The sequence below is a fragment of the Rosa rugosa genome, chromosome 4 (genome assembly GCF_958449725.1).
Source record: "Rosa rugosa chromosome 4, drRosRugo1.1, whole genome shotgun sequence".
In the NCBI taxonomy this organism is placed as follows: Eukaryota; Viridiplantae; Streptophyta; class Magnoliopsida; order Rosales; family Rosaceae; genus Rosa; species Rosa rugosa.
In genome coordinates this window covers 56,507,384-56,533,308 of record NC_084823.1, presented here as the reverse complement: position 1 = coordinate 56,533,308, position 25,925 = coordinate 56,507,384, and the positions used below count along the sequence as shown (strand labels likewise).

The following is a 25,925-nucleotide window of genomic DNA, read 5'->3' as shown; positions in this document are numbered from 1 at the left end:
ATTAGTAAATTTGGTGTATAATAAAATTCTTCAAAAATAAATCTTGTCCAAAAACTCATGTGCTATACTGCTGCTATAGGAGTTTTGGCTCAAATATTATCGAATCATGTTTTAGCCTTCGAAAATCCAGTCAAAATGTAACAATCGGAATTGCACGCGCTGGGGGTCGAATATTTTAAGCCCAATCCTCAAAATCAAACATACTGGATCCACAAATTTATAATAGGGTTATTATCACAAATGGTACCTGAACTATATATCAATCTTATCGATGGTACCTGAACTTCAATTTTGATCACAACCAGTACCCGAACTTTTCGATTTCATTTTAAATGGTACCTAAGGCCACCTTCAGTCACTATTCCGGCCAAAAAAGGCAAATCTAAAATAAAAAAAAATTAAAAAAAAAGTTCAAGGCAAGTCTATTACCAAAAAAAATCATCACTATATATTATCGCAACCCTTGAAATCATCAAAGATCATCACTATGATCGCCTTACATGCTGTTTTTAGTCGGAATAGTGACCGGAGGTGGCTCTAGCTACCATTTAAAATGAAATCGAAAAGTTTGGGTACTGGTTGTGATCAAAATTGAAGTTCAGGTACCATCGATAAGATTGAGGTATAATTCAGGTACCATTTGTGATAATAACCCTTTATAATATTTTAAAGGTTGCCCTACTGGTAAAACCACCCTCGGTGAATATAAAAATCAAAATACCGGGGTAATTAATTTTAGTACTTGATTGTATGTACAATTGTACATTACATTACTCCTAGTTTCTAGGTATCTTTTTAAACATCATCTTCACTCCGCCGCCGTCCATGAAACTATAAAGGTGGAGCCTTTGACATCTTCCATTCGCCGGCATATGGTTTCTCCGGCAAGCCGACGGTGATGGAACAGAGAGACCCTTCGTCGACCTGATAATATTCTTCTCATATGTGTCTATACAGTCTGCACTTCAATGCATTCACATTGAATCATATATTTGAATTGAACCCAAGCAACAAAGATTGAGTCTTTAGCTGCCAATGTAGTACATATTAAAGAGTGATACTTATCAGTGCAATCTAGCTATGCATCCATCGAAAACTCCCATCCTGATGGAGGTGAAAAGCAGTGAAGAAGCTGCTAGTAGAGCTTTAGAGATAGCATCCGGAAATCATATGACTACTATAATCTTGTCTCATTCAATTGAACGGTTTTACCCCATAAGCAACCACATTGAAACTGTGCTGGTAAAGCTCTCTTAGTCTCTTAGCTTAGTTATATACACTTCCTGCTCTTGATTCTGTTTTGTTTTTAATGCTAGTTTGTTTTTCCATTTTCAGCCAACGCCTGTGAGTTTTGTGACTGTAAATGGCACTTACGAGTCTGGCAATGGTGAAGTCGATGTGACCCTTCGAAGTCGGGGGTATGTTGACAGGACTTGGTCTGTTTCTCTCAAGTATGAAACGAGTAGAACAAGAACCATGTTTAGTTCGGGAGATTGGAGTTGTAAACGAAGGAGAAGTCTAGGAACGTCTGCTGAGTTCCATGATGGTTGGTTGGATTTTAAAAAGGACAATGAGTTGATCTCCGGCGATTGTATCATTTTGGAGATGATCAAAGAACCTGCTGCCAACGATGAAAAACTTGTGTTTGAATTAGTTCATGTTTTTCGCCCTCCAACAACGACTCTGCCTTCTGAGAAATGGAAGAGACCAAGAGACCATGAGAATGAGGAGACAGTGAATGTGAAACATAAGAATTCAGATCAGCACAATGAAGCTGATTTGTTTTCGGCCGAGGTATACGATTCCTTAGTGGAGATATGCAAAGAAAAGGAGGAAGTGGTGAGCGAGTTAGAGTGTCAATTGGCAGAATGTGAAGGCAAGCAATTAGGTGATGAGAATATTTTAGGACTAAGAACAATGCACGCAGAGGCAGTGGAAGACTTGAATAAATTCAGGATCCATACTTCAGCCGTATTGAACTTTTGCAAAGACAAAAGACAGAGGTTACAAAAATTGTTTGCCGATGAGAAGAAGATTCAAATGGAGAAATCTAAGATTATGGCTAGGTTTGAGGACCATCTTCGATCCATTTAAACACATTCCTAGAAGAGCAAGGTAAGCTTCAAATCTTGTTGCTTGTTGATTGTGTTTCTTGTTAAGAGATGTCTCAAATTTAATAGACAGTAGAAGTACCTCTATGAAGATGAATGAGTTGCTTTCGGTTCTAAAATTCGAAAGGATTCAGAGAACATCATCACTCTTTGCTACTGTTTCAGAGATTTTTGCTGTAACAAAATCTAGGAACAGAAGCTCTGTCCTGTCTCATCGATAGAGATTAGTTAAATGCACTAGTAGTTATGCAAAAATAGCGTTCAGTTTCGTGGTGTGGTCTATCAGTAGTCAGTAGTATTGTTTTAGATACGCACTGTTTTAGAATTTATATTTGATATTGCAGTCTATTCATGATAAAAGGAAAAGAATAAAAAAAAAATTAAAAGGAACTTTTAATTAATAGCTTAGGTCTGCACTCCCCAATCAAAGATAATTTCCCCTTGTTTTTCTTGTTTTCCCGAGTAAAATGTCACATACAAGTATTGTTTTGCTTCAACTGATCACCACATCGCGATCTGCATCTGTGGATTGAAGTCATTGAACTAAATCACCAAGACCTTTCAAGGAAATAAGGCTTCCTGTGTTACTAAAGACTCTCTTATCAAACCCACTCCATACATTATAATCTACACGTTTTATGGAAGGCTGCAGATCCCAAAAGTAGCACACAATGGGATGATTATGCGATGACCCCTCCTTTTTTATGAAGAATATGCCGTTCTTCCATTCACCACAAGTATAATTTGTAAACCTGTCATGAGGTAGTTCTACAAACATTTGGATATCCGTTTTGTACTCTAGCGACCACTCTTTCTTGCTGTAATTATTCATCACACATATATCAACATACTTTCCTGATGCATCCACAAGGGTCATAGCTCCTTTCAGAACGAGCAAGTGATAGTCTGAGAAAAAGCAACTTGTACGTCTCCTGTAAAGTCTTACAGGATGAGGAGTCCAATAAAACTTCTCTTTCTTGAAGTCCTTTATATGGCTTCTCCGCCCTCCAATATCCGGATAGCCTCCTCCTCGAACCAACCAATGCGTGTCTCCGTATAAACATACATTTATATGGCTTAAGCCACAAGGAGGAACTGCTTGTATTTCTCGCCATGAGCATGAGTTTTGACCCAATACATGAACATTGCCCACCAGTTGGTTGTTCTTTGAATCCTTGTAAACATAAACAATCTTGTAGGTGTTTGTTGTATTATCAAATCCCATACCATACCAATCCTTTAGATGCTTGTCTTTCATTGAATTCGTCTCTGTCGTTGGGATCTTTAGGACCTCTCCCCTAAAAGGATTGAGTAACCCCTAAAAGGATTGAGTAAGAAGCATGGACCATCTCCAAAGTCCAAACAATCGCAATATTTTAAAGAAAAACAGGTTCTGAAAAACGAATTCTAGTTCATAGATGGATTCGGACCAAATATTTGAAACAATGGTCAGAGCTTGTCAAGGCAGAGTCAACATTGTATTTCAATGGTCGCAAGTGTATATATTGATGCCTCGGCATTAGAGACCGAGTGTAAAGCATAAGTTGAGGTACTCCGGCAACAGGGCTCATATACCAAAATCAAGTGATCTCGACATCTGCATTGGAGCAAACAAGGGGCTGTCGATTATGACTGAAAAGGTCTTAGAGGCACATCTGATGCGACAAATTGATTTGGTGGGCAGCCTCATAAGAATGTTTACCATGACGTCCTGAGGTAAATCCACCAACCTAGTCTTCCACTTTGCCAGTCTCCTCTTCTCCAATCTATTGATTGAAAACCAGAAGAGAAGATGTGGTGTCAAAGACATTAAAAGATAAAAATATCCCGCCAGACCAGAAACTAGGGACACTTCGTCATGTCGAAATCCGAATCCGAATGGGACGGGTAGTTTATGCAGAAGTTGATAATAGGTTTTCTTCTGATGTTTTTGGGGCTTTTTAACACATCGTATGTGTATGTATAGTACTGAAATCCGAATCCGAATGGGACAGGTAGTTTTACGAGATGTTCTACGTAAAGCCACTGCTAATAGGATTAGGAAATCAGGAGAGTTGTCCTTCTCTTCTCATCATATATATATGACTCCCCGCGGGATTTAATTTCAGAGTCGTCGTCTTCTTCGTAGCTGCAAATTTCGAATCTCTCTCTCTAGACAATTCGCTTTAGCCGCCGGTGAACTCCGCAGCCAATATGCAGGCCAGTGATAGGTTCAACATGAATTCCCAGCTCGAACACCTTCAAGCTAAGTACGTTGGAACAGGGCATGCCGACTTGCATAGATATGAATGGACCGTGAATATTCAGCGTGATAGCTATGCCTCCTATATTGGTCATTATCCTATTCTTTCGTACTTTGCTCTTGCGGAGAATGAGTCGATTGGGAGAGAACGTTACAAGTTCATGCAGAGAATGCTTTTGCCTTGCGGTCCTCCCCCAGAAAGAGCAGACGATTGAGAATGTTCTTGTACGGATAAGGACGTGAACGTTTCTGATATACTCTGTTCTTGGAAGTAATCATATGGTAACAGTATGTACTGAATTTTACCTCCCATATGTTGAGGACTAGTTGGAAGTTCTTTACTTTGCACTTGCGGGTGAATAGTTGGAATGTAAACTTTTCAATAATATATTTCTAATGCCTTCTTTTGCTGATATAAAAAATATACGACTTCCCGCCACACAATAACACAAAACACAAAACACTTATACTACTAAATTACAATGATATTTTGTTATCTCATTAGCGATAAGAGATATAACTAGTAAGAAACATTATCGGATGACTATCAGAAATCGATCGGTGATCTAAGGCGGTCGCCTTGTGTTGTACTTTAAAACGTGTAGTTGGTACATAATTAAAAAAAGTGTTTATGATCTTCTGTCAGTATGGCCTATGAGCGATACATTCTCTAGGGGTGCAAGGATTCATATTCAAATTTCTTTAAAATTATTGAAATTTTTCTTAAAAATACCGTAATATGTCATTTCCAATTATTAAGCGATATGAACGATATTTTTGAAACTAGTATTACGTACTGATATATATTTATCTATGTTCTAATCAATAAATGAAATTTCATTGAATTTTTGTAAATCTAAAGTACTAGAATCTCCATCGAAACTGAAATTGCAAACCTTAAGTGTTTGAAATGTTGGATCTTGGATGAGATGGATATTGTGGTCGATGAACAGAGTGTGGTGAGGGGTGGATATTGGGACTCTTTTCCTCATGCATGAATAATTTGAGGCACTACTAGTTGTTAACTAATTTGTTTCATTTGGTGTGCGCGCTATACTACTGTTTTCTTTTGAGGCATGACTAGTTACTGGTGTTTATAATTATTTTCATTCTCTCCGAAACTGTTCTTCAATTTGAATCACTATCTATTAATTATTCGAAGCGCAAGCACATTTATCAAGGAATCTACATTTCTACGGTCCGTCACTTGAACAATCACTTTATTCATCAGCATAATTTCATCTTTGGTATAACATAATATTTAGATCTTTTTCAAATGATGACACTCAAAATATTGAATTCTTATTCATTATAGAAAATCAATTCGCCGACATCCACTGCTATTTAACTAAAACATATTGAAGTTGTAGTTTAAGTTCAACATCATTATTTAACATCCTAACATAATAATAATGTAACACACCTGTAAAGACTAAAGAGAACAAAGAGCAGAGAACCTTGTTCTCTATATATAAGTCATATTTCTTGCAAATGTATCGTGTTCATGGTATTCTAATATGCCCCAAAAGAAAATCAAAAGAAGGAGAGCAAGCCATCTCTCTTTCTATTCAATTCTCCCACATGGCACCTCCAACATTCAATGCTTCTTAGATTCATTCTTGATGATCCCAATCTACCACTTATAAGATTGTTTTTGGGTTTTCAAGGAAACTCAATTTGACATGAACAAAAATTGAATTGACCCCATATCATCATCACCACCTCAAGAAACCCATGGGGTATGGTCTCCTAACTTTCACTCTACCTTAATCCACACGTAGTGATTAAAAATAGTGCTTGTGGCCCTAAGTCTACAAATTTCCATCAATTTAGAACTTGATTAATGGAGTAGTAGGTATCATACTGTCATTTTAATGTATCATGAATTATGATTATGACCTATGAATAATAGATGATGTAACATACTTTAACTCCAATTTTCACCTACAAGGCTTCTTTACGTGCATACTGTTATTTTTCTTTTTGGATGTGACCACAACTGAAAGAAGCTTTTGAGCTACAAATCTTATCATTGCCACCATAAGTTTATAATTCGGTCTACTCATAGTTTAAACGAATTTATGCACCGCCAACAAACTTTGATCTTTTATGTCCTTTAAGAAACTTTTGTTGAATAAAGAACAAAAAAAGTATATAGATAGAATAGAATAACCATATTAAATGAAATAGCAATATGAAGATAAGCCAACAACATTCCTAAGAAAAACTAGTTTAACAACCACCCACAACGGTGTTCCGTGAACATAATAAGAGTGGCGCTTGTCACTATTTTCATATTAGTCAATGTGATTTTGATCATAAACTAAATTCTAGTTATTTTATCGATATTGCGTTGTAAACTTTACATTTTCTGATTATTTCTAATTTTTTTTGTTTTGTTATTATTTTAAACTTGTCATTGTTTAAAATCGTATAATAATAAATTTTTATCTCATCATGTCTTTAAGTCGTAGATTACGATTGTAATGCGAATTCAATATTTCAAACAATTAAATAAACAATCTAGAGGAGATTAAACTAAAAAATTGTCTCAACTACAACTTCTTATCGTAAATTACAAAAGCATGAAAACGTGGTTAGAAGGGATTTGTTAAGCTAATTTTCCATTTGCCATCCCAATGATAACCTAATAATAAATTTTGATATTATAAATGGAAAGAAAAACAATGAAGCAACCGCAAACAACAAAAAGTTAAAGAAGAACAGCTGCCTATGTGGGAGAGTGAATGAGTGAGAATCATGTGACATATGCCACTCTCTCTACCCGCCGAATCAAAAAGCCATAAACTTTCTGAATATCCCATCAAATTAGCAACCACCCTTTTGCTCTCTCTTTGCAATTTACACTCTTTCTTGGTTTTTGGGTTTCAATGGCTTCAAGCGCTTCCAAGTTCATCAAGTGTGTAACTGTTGGAGATGGAGCTGTGGGGAAGACCTGTATGCTCATTTGCTACACCAGTAACAAGTTTCCCACTGTATGAAACTCTCTTTCTTTCTTCCATAAGATCTGTCAGCTTGTACTGAATCATGGGTCTTTTGGGTATCTGGGTTTTGCAGCTTTTTTGTGGTTTTCAACAAATTGATTGCCACCCTTTACTTTTTCAAGTATATTTGATGATGTTTTTCCCCTGGTGTTGCTTTTGCTCTCTTTTTTCATTGATCCCTGTACTTAAATTTCAGTTCTTTTTATCTGTTCATCAGGATTACGTTCCCACAGTGTTTGATAACTTCAGCGCAAATGTGGTGGTTGAATCCACAACAGTGAACTTAGGCCTCTGGGACACAGCTGGTATGATTGAAGTTTTACCTTTAATTATTTCAGCCTAGTGTTCTTGAATTTGGCTTTTATGTTGCTAAATTAGCAAAAACGTTTTTGTTGTATCATCTCTCTGCATTTTGTTTCACAGGGCAAGAAGATTACAATCGCCTAAGGCCATTGAGCTACAGAGGTGCAGATGTCTTTGTCCTAGCTTTCTCATTAGTTAGTCGTGCCAGCTATGAGAACATACTGAAAAAGGTGCGCTAATTAGTATTAGTCTCTCTGTCTTGGTTCTAGTGTTGTTTGTTTTCTAGTTTCTGACTTATTAAACTCGATTTGTTTCAGTGGATCCCTGAACTGCAGCATTATGCTCCTGGAGTTCCAGTAGTACTTGCTGGCACCAAACTAGGTAAGCCGAATGATTATGATAGTACTTGCCAAATGTGTTTGCATAGTTTATGTTTGGCCAATAATGCTTGTAGTTCAGTGTTGCCGATATTTTTCTTCCATCCTATAGCTTGACGAACTTAGGGTCTCAAAATGTGTTGTATTGAACAAAACATTGATACCAGCAATGACTGATTTAGAGATACTGTCAGTGGTTTTGTGAACTGTTTAGGGGCATTTAGTATGAGAAGATTGACATCCTAACTTGTTGAAAGCTACTGACATGCAAATTTCTTTGGGAAGAGAAAAGATATGCAATTAATAATACCACCACCACGAGTATAGTAACTTGCTACAGGTTTCTAAACTAAACTGGTTTTCATCATGTTCCCTCTGTCCATCCGGTGTTTCTGTTGTGAATAATAACTTTTAATTGATCAAACTATGATATGGTGGCAAAGACCAGATCTCGTCTGATGAGATCATGCTGATCGAGTTAAAAGGAAAATTTGACTAGATGACTTTAAAGGCAGCTCTGCTTAAGGCCGTTGGTGGTTGCTATCAACTATCAAGTAATAGCCATTATTGTGCAGTACTGTAGTGAGATTTCTAGGGTAGATTACGGATAATAAATTAATGTGTTTGTTAAGAATTTAGATGGCATTGATTGAGGAAGCATAAATGGGAAAGGCAAGTCTTAAATAGTAATATGCTTATTTAGAAATTAGATGGTATCAATGGAGGAAGCATATAAGGAAAAGAGAAAGTACTACGTATAAGGATTTGACATTGTCAATTTGAGTTTTGGATGTTATTGCAGTCTGAGGTTTCAAATGCTAATATTTTTCAGAAGTTATTAACTTATCAGCTTGCTGCAAGGTAGAATGATGTGGATTTATTAGTTATCCACTTCCTAGTTCTGAATCTAAATTAATTATTTTCAACTCGATGTAATGGAAAATATAGAAACTTGCTGTTATATCACTTAATAGGACTTCGTCTATTTATACAATAATATTCAGATCCTAGGTATAAACCTGCACTAGGATGGTAACTCTCATGGTTACATAAGCTTCACAGAAGTTTCCATTGTCTGTAACAGTCATAATGCTGGAAAATATTAAGTTCCCCAATTATGCAGATTGTATCGGCAGTCATCTTTCAATAATATGGGAACCCGTAGTCCGCAAAATTTTCTGCAACTAAAGCATGTGGTTTATAATGGAAATGTAGATCTTCGAGAGGATAAGCACTATTTGGCTGATCACCCAGGGTTGGTACCTGTTACTAGCGCACAGGTATCGGTCCCATTGAAAAAGTATGATTCATTATTATGCAATAAGTTAGAAATGGATGGTATCACTGATTGTTGTTTTATACAACCAGGGCGAGGAGCTGCGCAAACAGATTGGTGCTGCATATTATATAGAATGCAGCTCAAAAACTCAGCAGGTATGTACCAACTAGTACTTGTAATCATAATGGTAGTAAATTGTTCAATTTCTGCATATAACAAGGAGACTAGCTACTTCTATATGAATTCTACAAATTCTGATAGTGGTTTCTTGTGCCAAATTAATATGAGCAAATGTGAAGCCAGTCAATGGGTGCCACAGAAAATGTAGAATCTAATATCAAAATAGTAAATCTCTGAACAGTTTCTCCTAAAGCCACTGTATATATAGGGAACGATTGAAAGTTGAAAATTTACAGTGCCAACATTTAGAATATCCATAACTTGGCCAGTTGTGCATATATTAAATCAACTGCATATGAAATTTGGAACTGGTCCATCTATATCTTGGTCAGTCATGGTGGCAGTTTCCTTAAACTAATTGTCCTTCAGTTCAAATGAGTTTTGTCTGATGAAATTTATCATGTTGTCAATTCTTTTCAGTTGTGCTTGTGTTATCTCATGATAGATTTTTCCCACTGTTTATTCTTGCATGCATCAATCATGCTGTGAATGACTCTTTGATGCAATTCCAGAATGTGAAAGCAGTTTTTGATGCTGCTATCAGAGTGGTTATCAAGCCACCACAGAAACAAAAGGAGAAAAAGAAAAAGCCACGTCGAGGATGTCTAGTGTCAGTACCTTCTTTCATCTCTTGTACATTTGATGTTTGCTTTATATTCTTTATTGGCAGTTTACTAGCATTGTGTCCCACACTGAGCTTCAAGATTTTATGGATGGCTTAGCTTACATATGCTATTCGAATTTAAGACATGTGTTACTCATAAGCCATCCTCATAAATCGTGATCATAACACAACTAGTTATCTTTCCAATTTTGAACATGGCCATTTTATACACCCCTTTTCTTGGGTTTTTTTTTTTTTTTTTTAATTGTGAACTGAAATGGATCCCTTGATGTAACTTCTAGAAAGTAGAACACAATCAATGTGTCACTAAGAATTGAGTGAATATTAAAACTGGTTATGATTTCCAGTACATGGGTTTTCATCCACCTATGGTTCCTGCTAGTCGTGCTCATTCTAATATGTACCTTCATGATAGCAGAATACAAGTAATCATTCTGATATTCATATTGTCTATACGCTATTCCTAAATGGTTCGAGTCTAATCTGTCTTGTTTAATGATCCAAACTGCAGCAACATCGTTTGTGGGCGAAGGCTAGTGTGTCTCAAATGAAGGCACCAACTTGATAGCTGCCATCTTGATCATGACTATGTGCCACTTCTTGGAGGTTCTTCACCGCCAAGCTGTTTGGATCCTGTGAATTTGATAATTCATCTAAAATGTTTTTTCTTTTTTCTTTTCCTTATTTTTTGTATTTCATGATCCGTTATAGATATCGAGAAAATGGGTACACTTGTAACACCGATACTGTGTTTACTAATCTAAAGAACTTAAATTTATAGGCTTTAAACTTGCAATATGGGAAACTTGTCAGTATTAGTTCCCTTTTCTTTTGGAAATTGATGCATTTGGTTTAATAAAGTGAGCTAGGAGAATCCCATCTAACGCATGCATCATGATCAAACATTTTTAGTTCTCTGACCACCACATTAGTTCTTCATTGTATGGACTCGTTCAATAATCAATATAGTACACCAACCAGTGAGAACCAATAACCATGTCACTTCTGCAACCATATCTCAAGAACATAACCCACATTCCGAGTGCAATAATCATATTTCAAGGACAGATACTCCATAGTCTACACTCATTTTCTCTGACAAACATGTTACTCCTAATACAATTTTGGTTGTGCACAATGATCTGGGTTTACCGCCATTCAGTCAATCAACAAATACAATGTTCAAAGATGAAGACCCAAACAAATAAGCGGCAAAACATGCCTCAAGGGCAACACAATAGATAGACAGGCATGCTTCAGACCCCCTGGAGAACAGAAGCTTATGCCATAAAAAGCTACAACTTTGGTTGTTGATTGATATATAAAGAGCATAGAATACAATATCGAACCACAACAACTAAACCATGCCACATAAATAAAAGCTCAGATGCCAAAATTTGGTGACCACTGCTTTATATGTGATGGATAACAGAAAAACAAGGGAACATTGAGAATAAATTAAACAAGCCACATAAACAAGCTTCCTTTGTAAGCTCATCCACAACTGTATATGTTGGAAATGGTGAGGGATTTTCAGTCCAATGGTAATAATGAATATCTAATGCACTTGATACCAGTAAGGACACCAAAAGATTGTGTATGGGGCAACACAGTATGATTTCAACTGTTAGAACTAGTATACCTACAAAGGTGAAGAAAACCTGCAGCCCCCCAGAGCAAATTTAAGGAAACAGCTTGTAGAGCTCGTTTCATTCTTTTAAGATACAACTGATACAACAAAGAGGAGGGGGTCGGAGACTATGAACAACATCAAATAACTCACTTACCACCCAGCCTCCAGCAGCACACAAGCTTAGATAATGACCTGGGGTCTTGGCAAATGGCATCCTCAAAGCACTGGAAAATAAAGAGAGATAGATAAATAACTTGCAGTGGCGAATTGAGGGAAGTTTATAAAGCAATGACTTTTATATGTTTTTGGAAGACCAGATGACTAAATCTAATCTCAAACTCCCTTTCACACAATCCCTTCCCTAGGCTTATTATGCAAAAGTTGTATAAATGCAATTTTCCCAAATTTCCAATTACAACTGGCAAACCATCTTCTTTACTAATGTTATTGGACCAAGTCACCCTATACTACAGAGAACATTTAAACGGCAGTTGTAATTGACAAGTGGTGGAGCTCAACAAGAAACAGAGAATTGCAATACCTTGATTCCTCTATTAGACTAAATCACCCTATAATTCAAAGGCAAGAGGTCATGTCCGATCTTTATTGATGCCATTAGACTAAATCACCCTATATTGCACAGAACAGTTAAATCGCATGTTGCAGTTGAGAAGTACTGGAGCTCAACAAGAGAACAGATTGCAAGGGAACAGACACCTATGAAAATCTAACACATTTTATTAGCTAGAGGTAGTGTCAGAAGCTTGGTCCTCCAAATCAGGATACCAGACCTTGCACACCGGAGAGAAAGATACAGATACATTATCAAAGGCTTACGATCTACTTACAAGGTTTCATGAGTCACCAAATTTCGCCATTTCACATGCCTATTTCCAAGGTTGTTTGTAGCCATCCCATCCTCCCTCAGGTTCCTTCCTCTTAAAGGTGCCGCCTGACATCTGGAACATTCTTGCTTGCTCCTCAGCTAATGCCTGTGAACTGGCAACAGAGAATTGCCATGGTGCAAGAGGTGAAGTCACGTCTCTCCCCTCTAAGTCTGGGCCACCAGGCCCTGCATTGAGGTCTAGCCCCTGCCTTCCCCATTTCCTACTGTTCTCAGCACTACTGTTATTGCTACCATCTGAAACATTAACTACATATGGCCTTGGGTAGTTGGAAGGAATCATACTACCAGGTCCTAACAACTGGGAACGGACAGCAGGAATGCAAAGCCTTCCAGCAGATGAATCCAGATATGTTGTTGAACCACCTGCAAACGTGGCTGAAGGCAGAGGAAAACTGTTTCCAAAAGGAAAAACTGGATATTGAAATGAAGTAGAAGGATAAGGCACTGCTGGCGAAGATGACACCACTGAACCCCTGTAGACATCAGGAGTAAAGGGGTTGCTACCAGTAGGAGGACCAGTCCTTTGTGGTCCACCAGTTGCAACAATTGGGAATGGCTGCTCTCCACGATCTGGCATAATCGAAGGAATTGTGACAGCTGAGTAGGTATTGGCTGGAGAAAACCAAGATGAGAAGTTTCCCACTTCTGTATTGCTCATCCTAAAACCAGAATTAGGAGGTTGAGATGGCATACTGCTCCTGGTATGCTGACTAAATACTGCCGGTTCAGCACTCACATCGTCAAAGGCTGGTCCATTATTCAAATCAAAATCCCTACGATGACTGACTTCTCCATTTGGAGGTCCACCTGATGCTTTTGTTGACAGAATTGGGTTATTCATTCGGCGAATATTGCTCAATGAGTAACTACCAATTTCAGAAGCCTCGTCAACTTGATTCAAATCAAGATCCAGACCTCCTGAGCTGCGAACAGGTGCCATACTCATCGATTGATCACGCGCAAAATCATTATTACTTGTCGGGGCAGAAAGAGAAAATATCTCTTGAGAAGCCATATCCTCGAGAACTCTCTCGTCAGGTACATTCAAGTCAATATCCAAAGCAGGGCGTCCTTGCTTGCCAGCTGTAGGGTCAGGAATTGCAATATTTGTTGCACCTAATGGCAACTCTGATACTTTTCTAGGCTCAGCTGGCCGGAAGGCACTTGTCGCTGCTGTTCCTTTCCAACCATCCTCCTGTTTACCCTTCAACAAGTCATCTGGTGGAACACAGGGCCCTTTCGCTGCAGAAGGCACTGTAACTGAAGCAGGAAGGCCACTAGACAAAGAAGAAACAGAAAATGGTAAAGGGCTAATCAACCGTAGAGCAGTTGAACATCCAGGTGCTGTCAAGTTATTTGGCTCCCCAAATTTCCCATCATCTGCATTAAAGCCTTCATTCAAATCAAACTCCACTTTTGCATCCATGTCTGATACTCCCACAGCGGACATAGGAGTATCTGCAGTTGTAGATGTGCATTCCCCGGCTTCTTCGGCTTCCACTTTTGCATCCATGCCAGTAACTTTAGACTTCTTGGACCTCACATGTTCTACTTCTTGCATTGGAAGATCAGGTTTCACCTTCAAAACAACTGGTTCGCTAAGTTGACCATTAGCCACTTTACTTTCCAAAATTCCCTCCATGTGCTCACTGTTGTGGTCAGTAACGGCAGAACTAGAGCCCCCTGCAGCTCGATTCTCAGGAATTAAAGAATTATCACTTTCTTTTTTAGGCAAGATAGGATCATTACTTTCTGGTCTCTGTCTTTCTGTCTGATTAGAGCAACTCCTATCCTCCATTTCATCTGTATTATCAGCCTTTGGTGCACTGACTTTTTCTGAAGAAAGCATCACACCTTCACTTGTTCCTTTTACTGACTCAGAATGCATCTGTATGGTAGACAGTTTACCATCAACTTCCAACGGTGGGTGCAAAGATGATTCTTCAGTGGCTTCTTTCCCATCTACTGCCCTTGAAATTGCATCATTAGCCTTAGTTTCATTTGATAAATGACCAGTTAGACCTTGTTTAATATCTGGAGTTTCATCGACTCCACCCACCACCTTTTTCTCTTCAGGTGGTTTGGTTCCTTCACTATCCATAGTTTCCTCAACTGCAATAGCAGGGCAGGGAGTCACAGCAGGAGCTAAAGCAACTTCAATTGGTTTTTCTTTGTTCTCTGGGAAGGGGCCCTTACCACCCCCATCCTTAGTCCCAAAAGTAGCAGAGACAATACCATGCTTCTGATATTCATCATCAGCACCGACATTAGACTGGCTTTCATCTCGAGCAAGGTCCTCAAGAAGAGGTGATTTGACTCTGGAATCATTGCCTTTGCAAAGATGCTCAGATACTGGGGTGCTCCTCTGTGGAGAATCAGTTGGAGATTCTGATTTAGACATCTCATCAGCGGCCACACTAGCAAGCAGATTCATACCAAGATCATCTCCAACAGAAGCATTACCTTCAGCATACTTCACACAGCTTTCAACCAAGGCATGCATAGAGCTGAAAGAAGCCTCCTGAGCGTTACCTGGTTTCTGTTCATTCCCTGATGATGAGGAAGCAGCTTTTGGGACTTCTGCAGTTTTCTTAGGGTCGCGCTCTTCATTAGTAACAGCAGCAGGTGACCCATCCCCCTCATCAGATCCAGTCAATATGTCTTTAAAATCGTTGCTTTGCCAGGACTCTGTGTTAACATCTGAGGTACCAGTGGCTCGATAAACATCAACCTTTTCCTTTAAGGTACAATCAAGTTGATCATGCTTTTCAGAATGCATAGGAGAAGAAGCTCTGCTGTTCATATTTGAAAGATCTTCAAAAGAACCTCCGCTTCCACTTTGTGCTGGACTGCGACCTCGATTCGGAATCTTGACAATTAATTTATTATCATCAACTACCTTCTCACTTATTCCAGGCTGTAATGATTTTTCTGAAGCTGGATTCTTGTGCAATGATGAACTTCTGCTCGATACAGTTTCTCTTTGAGCTCCGGAGGGAGTAGAACCTGGGAAGCCATTTATTGATTTCCTAGGCCGTGAAGAACCACCTGATGTCTTATTCATAGAACCAGCAGTCGAGCTCCTTGCATCCTCTTTACCAGAAACACCTCCATTTCTAGCATGATCATTTGAACATGACTGGCTATTGTTGTGAGACTGACTAGAACTGCTGCTTTTCTCATCCCTTGTAGTTGTCATAGGAAGATCAACTGTGACACCAACAGGAACAATCCGGGATTGTCCATCTTTTAAGTTAGAACCTGCTGAAACAGGTGACGGCACCGATTTCAAAGAAACTGGAGATGCAGAAGCAGATTTGGTAATATTATCTCCTTGGACAAGCTTAACTGAAGATTTGTTCGATACAGAAAGCTGTGTAACTGAGCTCTTGATAGCAACATCAGTGGATAGACCTGAATGCCTGTTTCCACCATGAGAAACTTCAGGTAACCTTGGTCTAGCAGACCAGGGGACAGCCTGATTTAAACCAGACTTTGCCTCATTGATCTTCATTTCAGCTTCAACACGTTTCTTCCATGTATCAACTAAACTTCTTGCTTTCTTCTGGATTTCCAAGTTCTTATGTGTCCGCAAGTGATTGACGGACTTTCCAATGTTACACATTTGTAGAGCATTAAGATTTACTGGCAGCTTATCCAGGGCACGAAGTAAAACCAAGAGAAACTCCTCAACACATTTGTCACTATCTTTGGATGCACTGCCATCACCTATCTTCCCTTTGTGGACCTCTTGGAGCCACTCATCGAATACAGGCAAACCCCTGAGCTGCACAAATCGACTAAGGCAATCAAATTTATCTGTGGCTGCTAAAACACTAGCAAGCATAGACCGGCCAGCCACATCTATTTTTTTCTCATTTCTATCAGGCCCCATGAGCTGAACCAATTTTTCAACCCCTTCAGAGTCTACAAGACCTCCTCTTTCAGTTATTTTTGCAATTTCTGACTTTAAAGTGCTTTCCTGTTTACAGTGACCAGAATCCCCATCATCTATTCTTGTAATGCGTTCTCGTTTGACAGGCTCAGACCCCTGGTCTCCCCGCTCCCTTTTTTTCCCCTTAACTTGAGAAGAAAAGGATGAGGCACTATTCTGGACACCATCTGATCCAGCTTTTAACTGTGATGCTGAAGATGGACCGTTCATTGGTTTTGGAGATCGGCCACCTGACTGCACTGTTGCCTGCATTTCTACTCGAGTTTTATATAACAATTTATCTACTTCCTCTTGTCGCTCCTGTCAAAAAAATGATATCAACTACCCTGAATGTTTAAGTATATGAGAACCAAAATGAAAATACAAAGATCTAAAACTCACATTAATATAGTCCTGATCAGTTAGCCACCATAAACACTTGTTCGTAATGTCAAAAACACGCCGGCATACAAAAGATGAAATCCCAGATGGAAGCTTAACACCTTTAGGAAGGAACGCGACTTTACATGGATGAAGTAACGATGCGGCAGGAATCTCATCCTTGTGGAACGAATAGAAAATTTCGTTCAGCTCAGCATCGAACAGTTCGCCTTTGCCAAGCTTTACTTCAGAAGGTCGATAAAGCCAATTCACTCCTACTCTTAACTTGTTCTCTTTGCCTGTAATTAACCAACGAATTATTCCAATGAAAGGTGGGGAATCCTGGGGAGGTTTGAACAGAGCACAATCACCAACACTGATCTTGCGTCCGTCCTACAAAAATAGAGAACTTCAGAGAATCATTATGCTGGCAACTAAATAGCTATAAGAATCAGCATGCATCACAAATGGTGTGCATAAGAAATGAAGCTTAGAAACATATAATGATCAATTTCATTGTGCCATCAAAATGGAAACCTATGAGCAGTCATTCTCATGATTAACTACATTTCAAAATTCCAATGTTTTAGCTACAACCTAGGATGATGTAGGACTCAAAAAGGTAGGCCTGACCCCAAAGCACTGAGAACAAGTCTATTGCAAACCCTGTTATAAAATATAAATGAAAGCAAGCTATGGCACTATCAGAATATCTTTAAAGAGGAGACCACAAAGTGTCAGAAGCTCAAGAACTAGACGGTCACAACAAGAATATTACTAACCGCTGCCATTTAAATGACAGCTGTAACAGAGGTTATTGGTTAGTTCGAAAAAATCAGTTCTCTACCATTAGATGGAAAACTAACTTGTAGTTTTTCCCTCTCTACTCTCTGTTTTCCTTCCTCTCATATTCATTACCTCCCCCTGCTATCTTATGATGGGTAGTTGCCTTCAATATTAACTAGACCATTCTTGTTAGAAGAAAACTCCCATCCATCACATGTTCATAATTAAAATCATAACATTAGGAGGTTATCTTAAGGAGAGACGCTGGTTGCATTCGTTTTACTAAACCTCTGAACAAGAAAATCATATTTTCTGCGTCCTCAATCATCTGCAGGCATAAAACTATCGCTCCTTTACAAGAAACAGGTTTCTCTATCCAGCGTACTCTACCATGTCTAAATATGTGGATTGTCCTTAAAAGTGTCAAATGCAAAACTTAAAAAGAAAACAACACTAAAGAAAATGGCAAGTTTAGCTGTTCTCATGTCAATGACAATCTTCTAGAAAATTGTCATAACATGAGAGAGCAGATTAGTAGAGAACTGTCATGACAAAATTTAAACTCGGATAATCATTAACTGTTCTCCGCGTTAAAGCCAATGCAATGAAATCTTGACCACTTATAATTTCCATAAATCTATTTGTTACAACAACTTATAGCTGTAGATGAGTCCATCAGAAGTCTACCTGATCAGCTGAGAGATCAAGCAGACGCAAAGAACACAATGAAAACCAATATCCGGGACAACATCATATCCACCAGAAAAAATAACAAGAGCGATACCTAAACAACTGAACAAATATTCTTGCCATATAAACAAAAAATCTCTTTAAATGCATATAAATAACTCATCTGATTCAAAGTTCTTCCAAAACGAAACAGTTCAACAAGCATCACAGCTCTCACCCAGCGTGAATACCGCCCCTATGATACAGACTCTCTAAACTGAGTCCATTTCCTAACTTCCATATCAACATCCTAAAATTAAACCAAGTCAAGTGCTAATCCCATTTCTATAGCCTCAAGTCTAATAACACATCAAATTTCTAGCTTAGGCGGCGAACCGCAATTCACAAAACCTCAAATTAACTACACCAAAGCCACAATATTCAAATTCAAACCAGTCAGCCACGGAATAAAAAATTCCACAGCCCAACAATGGAGAGGAGAGGAGAGGGAAGTGAGTAAAAAGAAGCGAAACCTTGAAAAAGGAATGAGTCGAATTGGAAGATGAAGAAGAAGAACCATCGGCCGTAGGGACTGTCAACATGTGCCGACTCCGTTTCCTCTCCTCACCTCCCCTACCATGCATAGCCTTGCATTTTCCCCAATCCCGATCGCGCCTTCAATTCCAACCATTACCATCAATCCACACCCTTCCAGTTCCCTTTATCAATCGCGAAAACCTAGATCGCCCATCAGAATTTTCTCCACCGAAATCGAAATCGAAACCCTAAATTCCACACACCGGATGGCTGGGTCTTCCTTCCGCCGATCCAATTCAAGCTCAGATCCAACACCAAGGTCTCCAACTTGCGAGCCGCCCTTTCGATCTAGAGAGAGAAACTAGAGAGAGAGAGAGAGAGAGAGAGAGATAGAGAAATCGAAAGAGAGCCAGACGGCAAAAAGGAAAGGTGTACTTGGTACTTGGTAAGCGCGAGCGAGCGAGCGAGCTAGCTAGCTAGCTAGCTGCAGAGGACGGGCAGCTCGGGCAGATCGGGCAGCAGAGAATAAACTAGCCTCACCCGCGGGTGAGATGACCAAAAACCAATTTAAGAATATGTGACTGGACTGGGTTCACTTTCAGAAACTCTGGAAGAGTTGCTGGGTTGACCGATCTGCACCCATTTGACTTTGATTCAAGGCCACTGCCTCACCATTGATTTTGATTTCATTATGAAAAAAGAGGGGCATATAGGTAATTTTGGGGGGGGGGTTAGGGTGGGGGGGGCCTATGATGGGACAGGTTAAGGTTGTCCTGAGTAGTTCCAACAGAGATTAATAAAAGTAAGGGGAAGGGGGAATGGTTGGGTCGTTGGGTTGGGTTGTGTTCCTTTCTGCCAGGAAGGGAAAGAAAAGAAATTGTTTTTCTGAGCTGCTTGTTGCTTAAGTTAGCATCACCCACTGCCCACTGCCACTGCTCTGAGCCCATGATAATCATGTGTTCTTGTTCCTTTCACCCTTTTTGGGTTTCATTATAACTGCTTTGGATTAGAAAAATTATTTTTGTTTTATATAATTATTTTCCTGCATAATAAATAATAATTCATATGTTTAAAATGACAAGTCATGAATGTTAATAACTATTTATTTTTCTTTAAATAAATAGTTATCATTTATTCTCAATTTTAAATTTTTACCCCTGAGCTTTTCAATTTTCCTCAACCGTGTCCAATGTCTCATTTTCCGTCTAAATTGGACGTTATCAAACCCACTTCAAGGGCTAAAATAGTCATTTCAAGGCAAAATTTTTTTTTTTTTTTTTAAAAAACTCATTTCTTCTTCTTGTCTCTCTCATCTCCTCTATTCTCTCTCTTTCTCACCGCCTCACCACCACCATGGCCCCCGACTAAGACGACTCTCCTCTTCCTCCCTAGACGACTTCGTTGACGAGGACGACGATGAAGTCATCAACTCCGCCTCTCATTCCTCCATCTCTAATTCCCTCCCCATCGCCATAGCCCATAGCCACCGCTCCTCCCACCTTCACCGCCTCTCTTTCCTCAATTCCCATCAAAGACTCTCCTTTTCCTCAACACCCAACTCGTTCTGGCCAACCAGTGGTCCGCCGAGCTAGAGAGCGAGTTGTCCGAGTCACACCAAAGGCTTCCAATTTCTTCAATTGGGTATGTGAGAAAAATGGGTTTAGGCCAAGCTCTTCGATTTTTAGCCTCTGCCGCTGCATTTTTGCTCCACCGCCGGCGCCGAAAGCTTGACCCCCCCCCTCTCGTCCGACAGCTCTTCTTCTTCTTCTCAAATCATGGGTAAGTGGTTGCAGTTTGATTTGTTGGTGAATTGTGTAGTGATTGAATTCTGGTGTTGCAGTTTGAGGAGTTTCAAGCAGGTTTTTGTGGATTTTGGGCGGTGGGTTTGGTTTGGAATTTTGGTTGGAGTTGATTTCAGGTGGTGGATGTTGAGGATTTAGCTCCAGAGTACTTTGTTTTTGATGGAGAGGGACGGATCCACACCGAAGACGAGAAAGCAGTCGCTGGTGGGATGAACGGAGGAGCTGACGTCACAGCCTGAATCAGAGGAGATCGAGTCTTTGGGGCTGCCCATCAGAGATGAGAGAGACAAGAAGAAGAGGATCGAAGGAAGAAGAAGAAATGAGTTTTTTTTTTTTGTCTTGAAATGACTATTTTAGCCCTTGAAGTGGGTCTGATAGTCAGAGTTAACGTTCAATTTAGACGGAAAATGAGACATTGGACACGGTTGAGGAAAATTGAAAAGCTCAGGGGGTAAAAATTCAAAATTGAGAATAGAGGGGGTGAAATGATGACACCCCCAAACCTCAGGGGGGTAAAATGAAATTAATCCATGTTAATAACTATTTATTTTTCTTAAGGGTATGTTTGGATGAATAATTTTTTAGTTTCTATAGACTTTTTTTTTTTTTATCGAGACCACACAGTTCCTCAAAAACTTCCTAGGTCCAGATACTAATCTGTGCCGAGGGATCATGCTATAGACATCCTTAAATGACAAGAATTATAATTCCATGAATTAAATTTCGGTGATTGAGAATTTTGTTGTTTGGATATCATCATGTAGAATAGCAAAAGTGACAAGAATTACAAATGTTATTGTTTGGATTGGTTTGTCTTAAAGGAAATAAACTCAGTAGTTTTCAAAGAATACAAGCTAATCAGTTTATCGGAATGATCCAAATTGAACGCCGTATGAGTATAGTTACTATGAAAACAAAAATTCAAAATAGGGCACTTGTTAATTATTGCTAAAAAAATGAGAGCACAATAAAGCGTTGCTCAAAAAAGAAAAAAGAAAAAATATGAGAGCATTGACTTTGTAACCAATGGTTAAAAGAAAGGTTCATACTTTGGGAATGCGCTCATGAGTACGAAAGCAAAGAATCCGTGCATGGATCATTGATCTGGCGTTCAGTCATCAACATGTTTTTCTCTTAAGAAGAACCATAGCATGTTGAGATCATTCCAAGACTTCAGACGCAGTTTGGATGCCTTCCAACCTCGACCTAATAGCAATTGAAGTTTAAGAGATGGAAATTAGCTTAAATATTTATCATTGAAGAAATACAGAATGGACCAAAAGTGTTATGGAAATACATTGAACGACATGGCATCAGAGAATCAATATTAGAAACTTGACTTTTTGCAAAATGTCTTGGAAAGTTACAAATGCAACTTCTTCATGCTCCAGTAAGACCAACGCTTTTCAAAACAGGGTACTAGTTTAAGAATGCAGATCACACAACTGATAGAGTTTGTAAAGCCTAATAGTATCACTGCAGATCATCTATTCTGATTGCAATTAACTTCAATTTTCTTGAAAGTCAGAACTAATAGAAACATTGACTTTTCTATGCATTTCAGCTCTAATAACCAAAAGAAGTGCAGAAGAATCCGCAGAATCAGTAATTATAACTTTAACACTTATATATGTGTGTGTGTGTGTACATACAGAGAGAGAGAGAGAGAGAGAGAGAGATGACGCTAGGGTAGACCTTATATACCACCCTTGTGCGCATGACCTTCATTCCCATGACTGTTTCTTATCACAATTTTCTTTTCACCTATCAATCCATTACCCTATGAGTTTCTCTTTGATATAGCTCATTCCTCTCACCGAGTTCAACTTCACGGCCACCACCTACATCGATGGCACTAACAACTTTCACGCACTACCAGTACAATCTCAGCCTCAACATCACAGTCCGCAAACCCGACAAGAACTACGACTTCATACATTATGATGATGTTAAACTTGTGGCTTTTTACAAAAACAAGGTGGATTTGAGCTCCTTCTACCGCGGAAAGAGTTGACTAAGACAACTGATCTTCTGTCATTGACGCATTCGTTGATAGGAGAATATGACGTTTTGGTGATCGATCCTCCACCAGTGGACGGCCTAAATCTTTCCAATGGCCACGGAGGAGCTGCTGCTATTACAGATGATCGTATGTTCGCCCAGCTCTACTACTCAATGTCGCCTCCTAGGAACACTACGTGGCCGGACAAGACAATATATTCAAAGGAGGAGTTGGAGTTCAAATCTGAATTGGAGCTCAAGTTTCCTTTGATTAATGGACAATCTGCCCAGCATACCAATGCCAGTACTTTGAAGACTATTAGTTGCTCTCCCTGTGTCTTAGCATATAGTTGCAAGTATTACTTATATCTCGTCCTCGCTGGTCCTGTCTTTATTTTTATAGTGATTTCTGTTTTCGTGTTTCTTTATTGGCTCAGTACTTTTGATGACCAGCCGGATGATCATCCCACAATCCACGACTCCATACCACTAAACCAAATAACGTACCAATCCCTCCTCCAGGGTCAGTTAACTATATGGAATTTGGTTACATATGAGCGCTTAATGTAGGATATGATTTTGAATATATCGCTTGCCTTTTCAATCTAGTTTCTGAAGTTGTGGATGGTTATGTATCAGTTTTAAAATGTTTATTAGTTGGATCTGATCATCAGATCTCATAGCCAGCAGATTTAAAAAGAAGAAGAAATAAGAAATTGTATTAATTATTTTGCTCACAAAGAAACAAAGCCACCATAAGAGTTCATCAAAACAGAAAGATAAAGCCATCATAGATTTTATCAAATATTACAAGTTGCTCCTTTTAATTTGGATCACCACAAGTTTCTAGTCCTACATGCAAGGAGAGAAAGAAGCTAGGCAGCATTGCCAGTATCACCAACTATCCAATACATGGGTGTAGAGGCTCTCACAACGCATTTATCATCCTCTTCATCTCAGCAGACCTCCTTGAATCAGGTTCTTCAATTGCTCTCTCAGTGAGTACATGCTTGATACGACACATTGACTTCCTCACCTGAATTTCATGATGACAGTAACCAGAAATCAACCATGATAATAGAATTTGCAGGAAGAATAAACAAAGGAAACTACTGTCCATGTAAAGGAGATGTTGAAGAACTTCCAAGTATTTATTTGTTGATACAAAGCAGAAAATGGTTAAAAGAGCGGGTCATACTTTGGGAAGGCGCTCAGGATTAGGAAAACGAAGATTCTGTGCGTGAAGCATCTGACGTTGAGTCATCAGCATGTTTTTCTCTTTAAGCAGAACAAACCATAGCTTATTGAGATCGTCCCAAGACTTCAGACGCAGTTCCTGAGCCTTCCAACTTCGACCTAATAGCAATGAAGCATCAAACAGTGAAATAGCTGAAATATCTATCACTAAAGCAATACATAATGCATCAAGCAGTGTTGTGGAAATACATTGAACGGCATGACATTGGAGAGTCAATATTAGCAGTTGAAATTATGCAAAATGTTTTGGACAGTTGCAAATAGAATTTCTTCAAGTGCTAGTAAGACTAAACTTTCAAAGCAAGTTATTAAGTTTAATTAAGAACGAGATCATCCAACTAATACAGAGTTTAATCCCTAGTATCGCTGCAACCAAATTCCTTCTTTGGGATCACCTGACTTTTGGTAATACCGTATAGCATTGATAAAATAATCACTGAACAATATATAGTAATTGATCATTTCCTATTGCAACTTCGATTCCCTTGGAAGTTGGAAATAATAGAAAAAATGATCTTTCTCTGCATTTCAGCTCTAATTGGTATAGAGATTCTAATTAAATAACACTGACCAGAAAACATAATAAACGAAAACAGTGACAAAAGAATCCTTGACATCAACAACGATCAGCTGTTCTTGAACTAATAACCCACATGATATACCTTTACCTTCTATAGCTCTAATTCTAGATTATACAGATACCATGTAAATTGTGCAGGTCAGCAAAATGCATACTACCAACCTTACAGTATTGAGATTCTTTATAGTCACAAAAAGAATGTAACTGAAAACGCAGTTATTTTCTGATGAACAATTCAACCATAATCCGAGTCATCTTAAGGTCTGCATTCATATAGGGTTTAGGGAACCTAATTTACCTCTGTCTAGCACTTTGAATTTCTTTAATTGATTCTCGCTAAGTATATACACTCCAATACCCCCAATTCATAAATGCACTGAAGAACAGAAAACAAGGAAAACGAAGAGCATTGTACCATATACAACTGGCTTTTCTTCATCAGCCTTCCTATCTGCTTCAAAGAACTCCTCGAGCGGGTTGTGGGCCGTCGTCCTAGCCATAGAAGCAGCACCAGAAGATTCTGATTTGGCTGCAGCAAATAGTGTTCGCCTGAAATACCTTGCCACCATCATCATTGTAATCTGAGCACAAAACAATGCAGCAAGGTTAGAACAACAAAACGAAACCAAGCAAAACACTTCATAATTAGATTACAGAACTCGGCCTATGCTTGTTAAAACCAAAAAGACGAAGACCCATTTGGGTGTTTTTCACTTGGGCATTTTCACAAACACATGGAGTGCAGGTTGTAAAAGTGAGCAGAGAAACAAAGGTAAAAGGTGTATAGCTACTGTGAAAGAAAATGGGTAATTGGGAAAAGAAAGAAATGAGGGAAACCCAGAAACCACCTTACGTCTGGAGCTGAACGGCGGGGATTCGGCGGCGATTGCTGTGGAGAACAAAAGCTAAAAGGGACACTCTCCGGCTCAATTTCTAGGATTTCCCAGTGCTTTCTCGTCACTGTGGGTATAGCTGACTAGTATAGAAGGAAAGGCCCAATGTATATACAATTAGAAGAGAAGGCCCAATATAAACAATGTAACAAGTGAAGGCCCAACGAGCATAGGATAACTATGGAGTATGGACCGAAATGCCTATGACTTCAAAATAGATTCAAACCAACGAGATAACCTTAGCCTGTGCGATGCTGCGGGTTTATTTGTTTTTTTTTTTCTTCTCTAAATTAAACAGTGTGTATTTACATATTCCAAAAATTAGTGTTCTGACCAGTTTCCAGTGTAACACATATTTCAAGAATTGGATTTCTAAACAAAAGCCGCCATACTAACTAGACTTCTCTATTTACATTTTTCAAA

The 25,925-nt window shown here is 38.9% G+C and overlaps 5 protein-coding genes across 7 annotated transcripts; 3 read left to right on the top strand and 2 right to left on the bottom strand.

Annotated features, from left to right (window-relative positions):
* Window positions 1–802: 802 nt before the first annotated feature.
* Window positions 803–2,449, top strand: LOC133746388 (uncharacterized). Its single transcript, XM_062174562.1, has 2 exons — window positions 803–1,242; window positions 1,336–2,449. Exons 1-2 carry the CDS (start codon window positions 1,081–1,083, stop codon window positions 2,092–2,094), a joined length of 921 nt encoding a protein of 306 aa, XP_062030546.1. The 5' UTR covers window positions 803–1,080; the 3' UTR covers window positions 2,095–2,449.
* A 1,848-nt stretch (window positions 2,450–4,297) lies between these two features.
* Window positions 4,298–4,658, top strand: LOC133742479 (uncharacterized protein At3g23325-like). Its single transcript, XM_062170151.1, has one exon. It carries the CDS (start codon window positions 4,305–4,307, stop codon window positions 4,566–4,568), a length of 264 nt encoding a protein of 87 aa, XP_062026135.1. The 5' UTR covers window positions 4,298–4,304; the 3' UTR covers window positions 4,569–4,658.
* A 2,387-nt stretch (window positions 4,659–7,045) lies between these two features.
* LOC133742690 (rac-like GTP-binding protein 3) lies at window positions 7,046–10,920 on the top strand. Its single transcript, XM_062170365.1, has 8 exons — window positions 7,046–7,349; window positions 7,576–7,663; window positions 7,782–7,891; window positions 7,979–8,042; window positions 9,254–9,318; window positions 9,407–9,472; window positions 10,010–10,107; window positions 10,634–10,920. Exons 1-8 carry the CDS (start codon window positions 7,245–7,247, stop codon window positions 10,671–10,673), a joined length of 636 nt encoding a protein of 211 aa, XP_062026349.1. The 5' UTR covers window positions 7,046–7,244; the 3' UTR covers window positions 10,674–10,920.
* A 639-nt stretch (window positions 10,921–11,559) lies between these two features.
* LOC133742689 (uncharacterized) lies at window positions 11,560–19,418 on the bottom strand. Of its 2 annotated transcripts, none has more exons than XM_062170363.1 (4): window positions 18,966–19,418; window positions 16,999–17,370; window positions 12,604–16,917; window positions 11,560–11,979 (listed from the first exon to the last, which is right to left on the bottom strand). In XM_062170363.1, exons 1-3 carry the CDS (start codon window positions 19,074–19,076, stop codon window positions 12,643–12,645), a joined length of 4,758 nt encoding a protein of 1,585 aa, XP_062026347.1. In that variant the 5' UTR covers window positions 19,077–19,418; the 3' UTR covers window positions 11,560–11,979; window positions 12,604–12,642. The 2 variants fall into 2 exon arrangements, with proteins under 2 accessions (XP_062026347.1, XP_062026348.1); XM_062170364.1 differs by lacking the exon at window positions 11,560–11,979 and adding an exon at window positions 12,067–12,472.
* A 4,053-nt stretch (window positions 19,419–23,471) lies between these two features.
* LOC133745701 (uncharacterized) lies at window positions 23,472–25,610 on the bottom strand. Of its 2 annotated transcripts, none has more exons than XM_062173818.1 (4): window positions 25,458–25,610; window positions 25,025–25,190; window positions 23,971–24,128; window positions 23,472–23,808 (listed from the first exon to the last, which is right to left on the bottom strand). In XM_062173818.1, the coding sequence occupies exons 2-4, from the start codon at window positions 25,182–25,184 to the stop codon at window positions 23,701–23,703; spliced, it is 426 nt and encodes a 141-aa protein (XP_062029802.1). In that variant the 5' UTR covers window positions 25,185–25,190; window positions 25,458–25,610; the 3' UTR covers window positions 23,472–23,700. The 2 variants fall into 2 exon arrangements, with proteins under 2 accessions (XP_062029802.1, XP_062029803.1); XM_062173819.1 differs by having other exon boundaries at window positions 25,463–25,602.
* Between the last annotated feature and the right edge of the window lie 315 nt (window positions 25,611–25,925).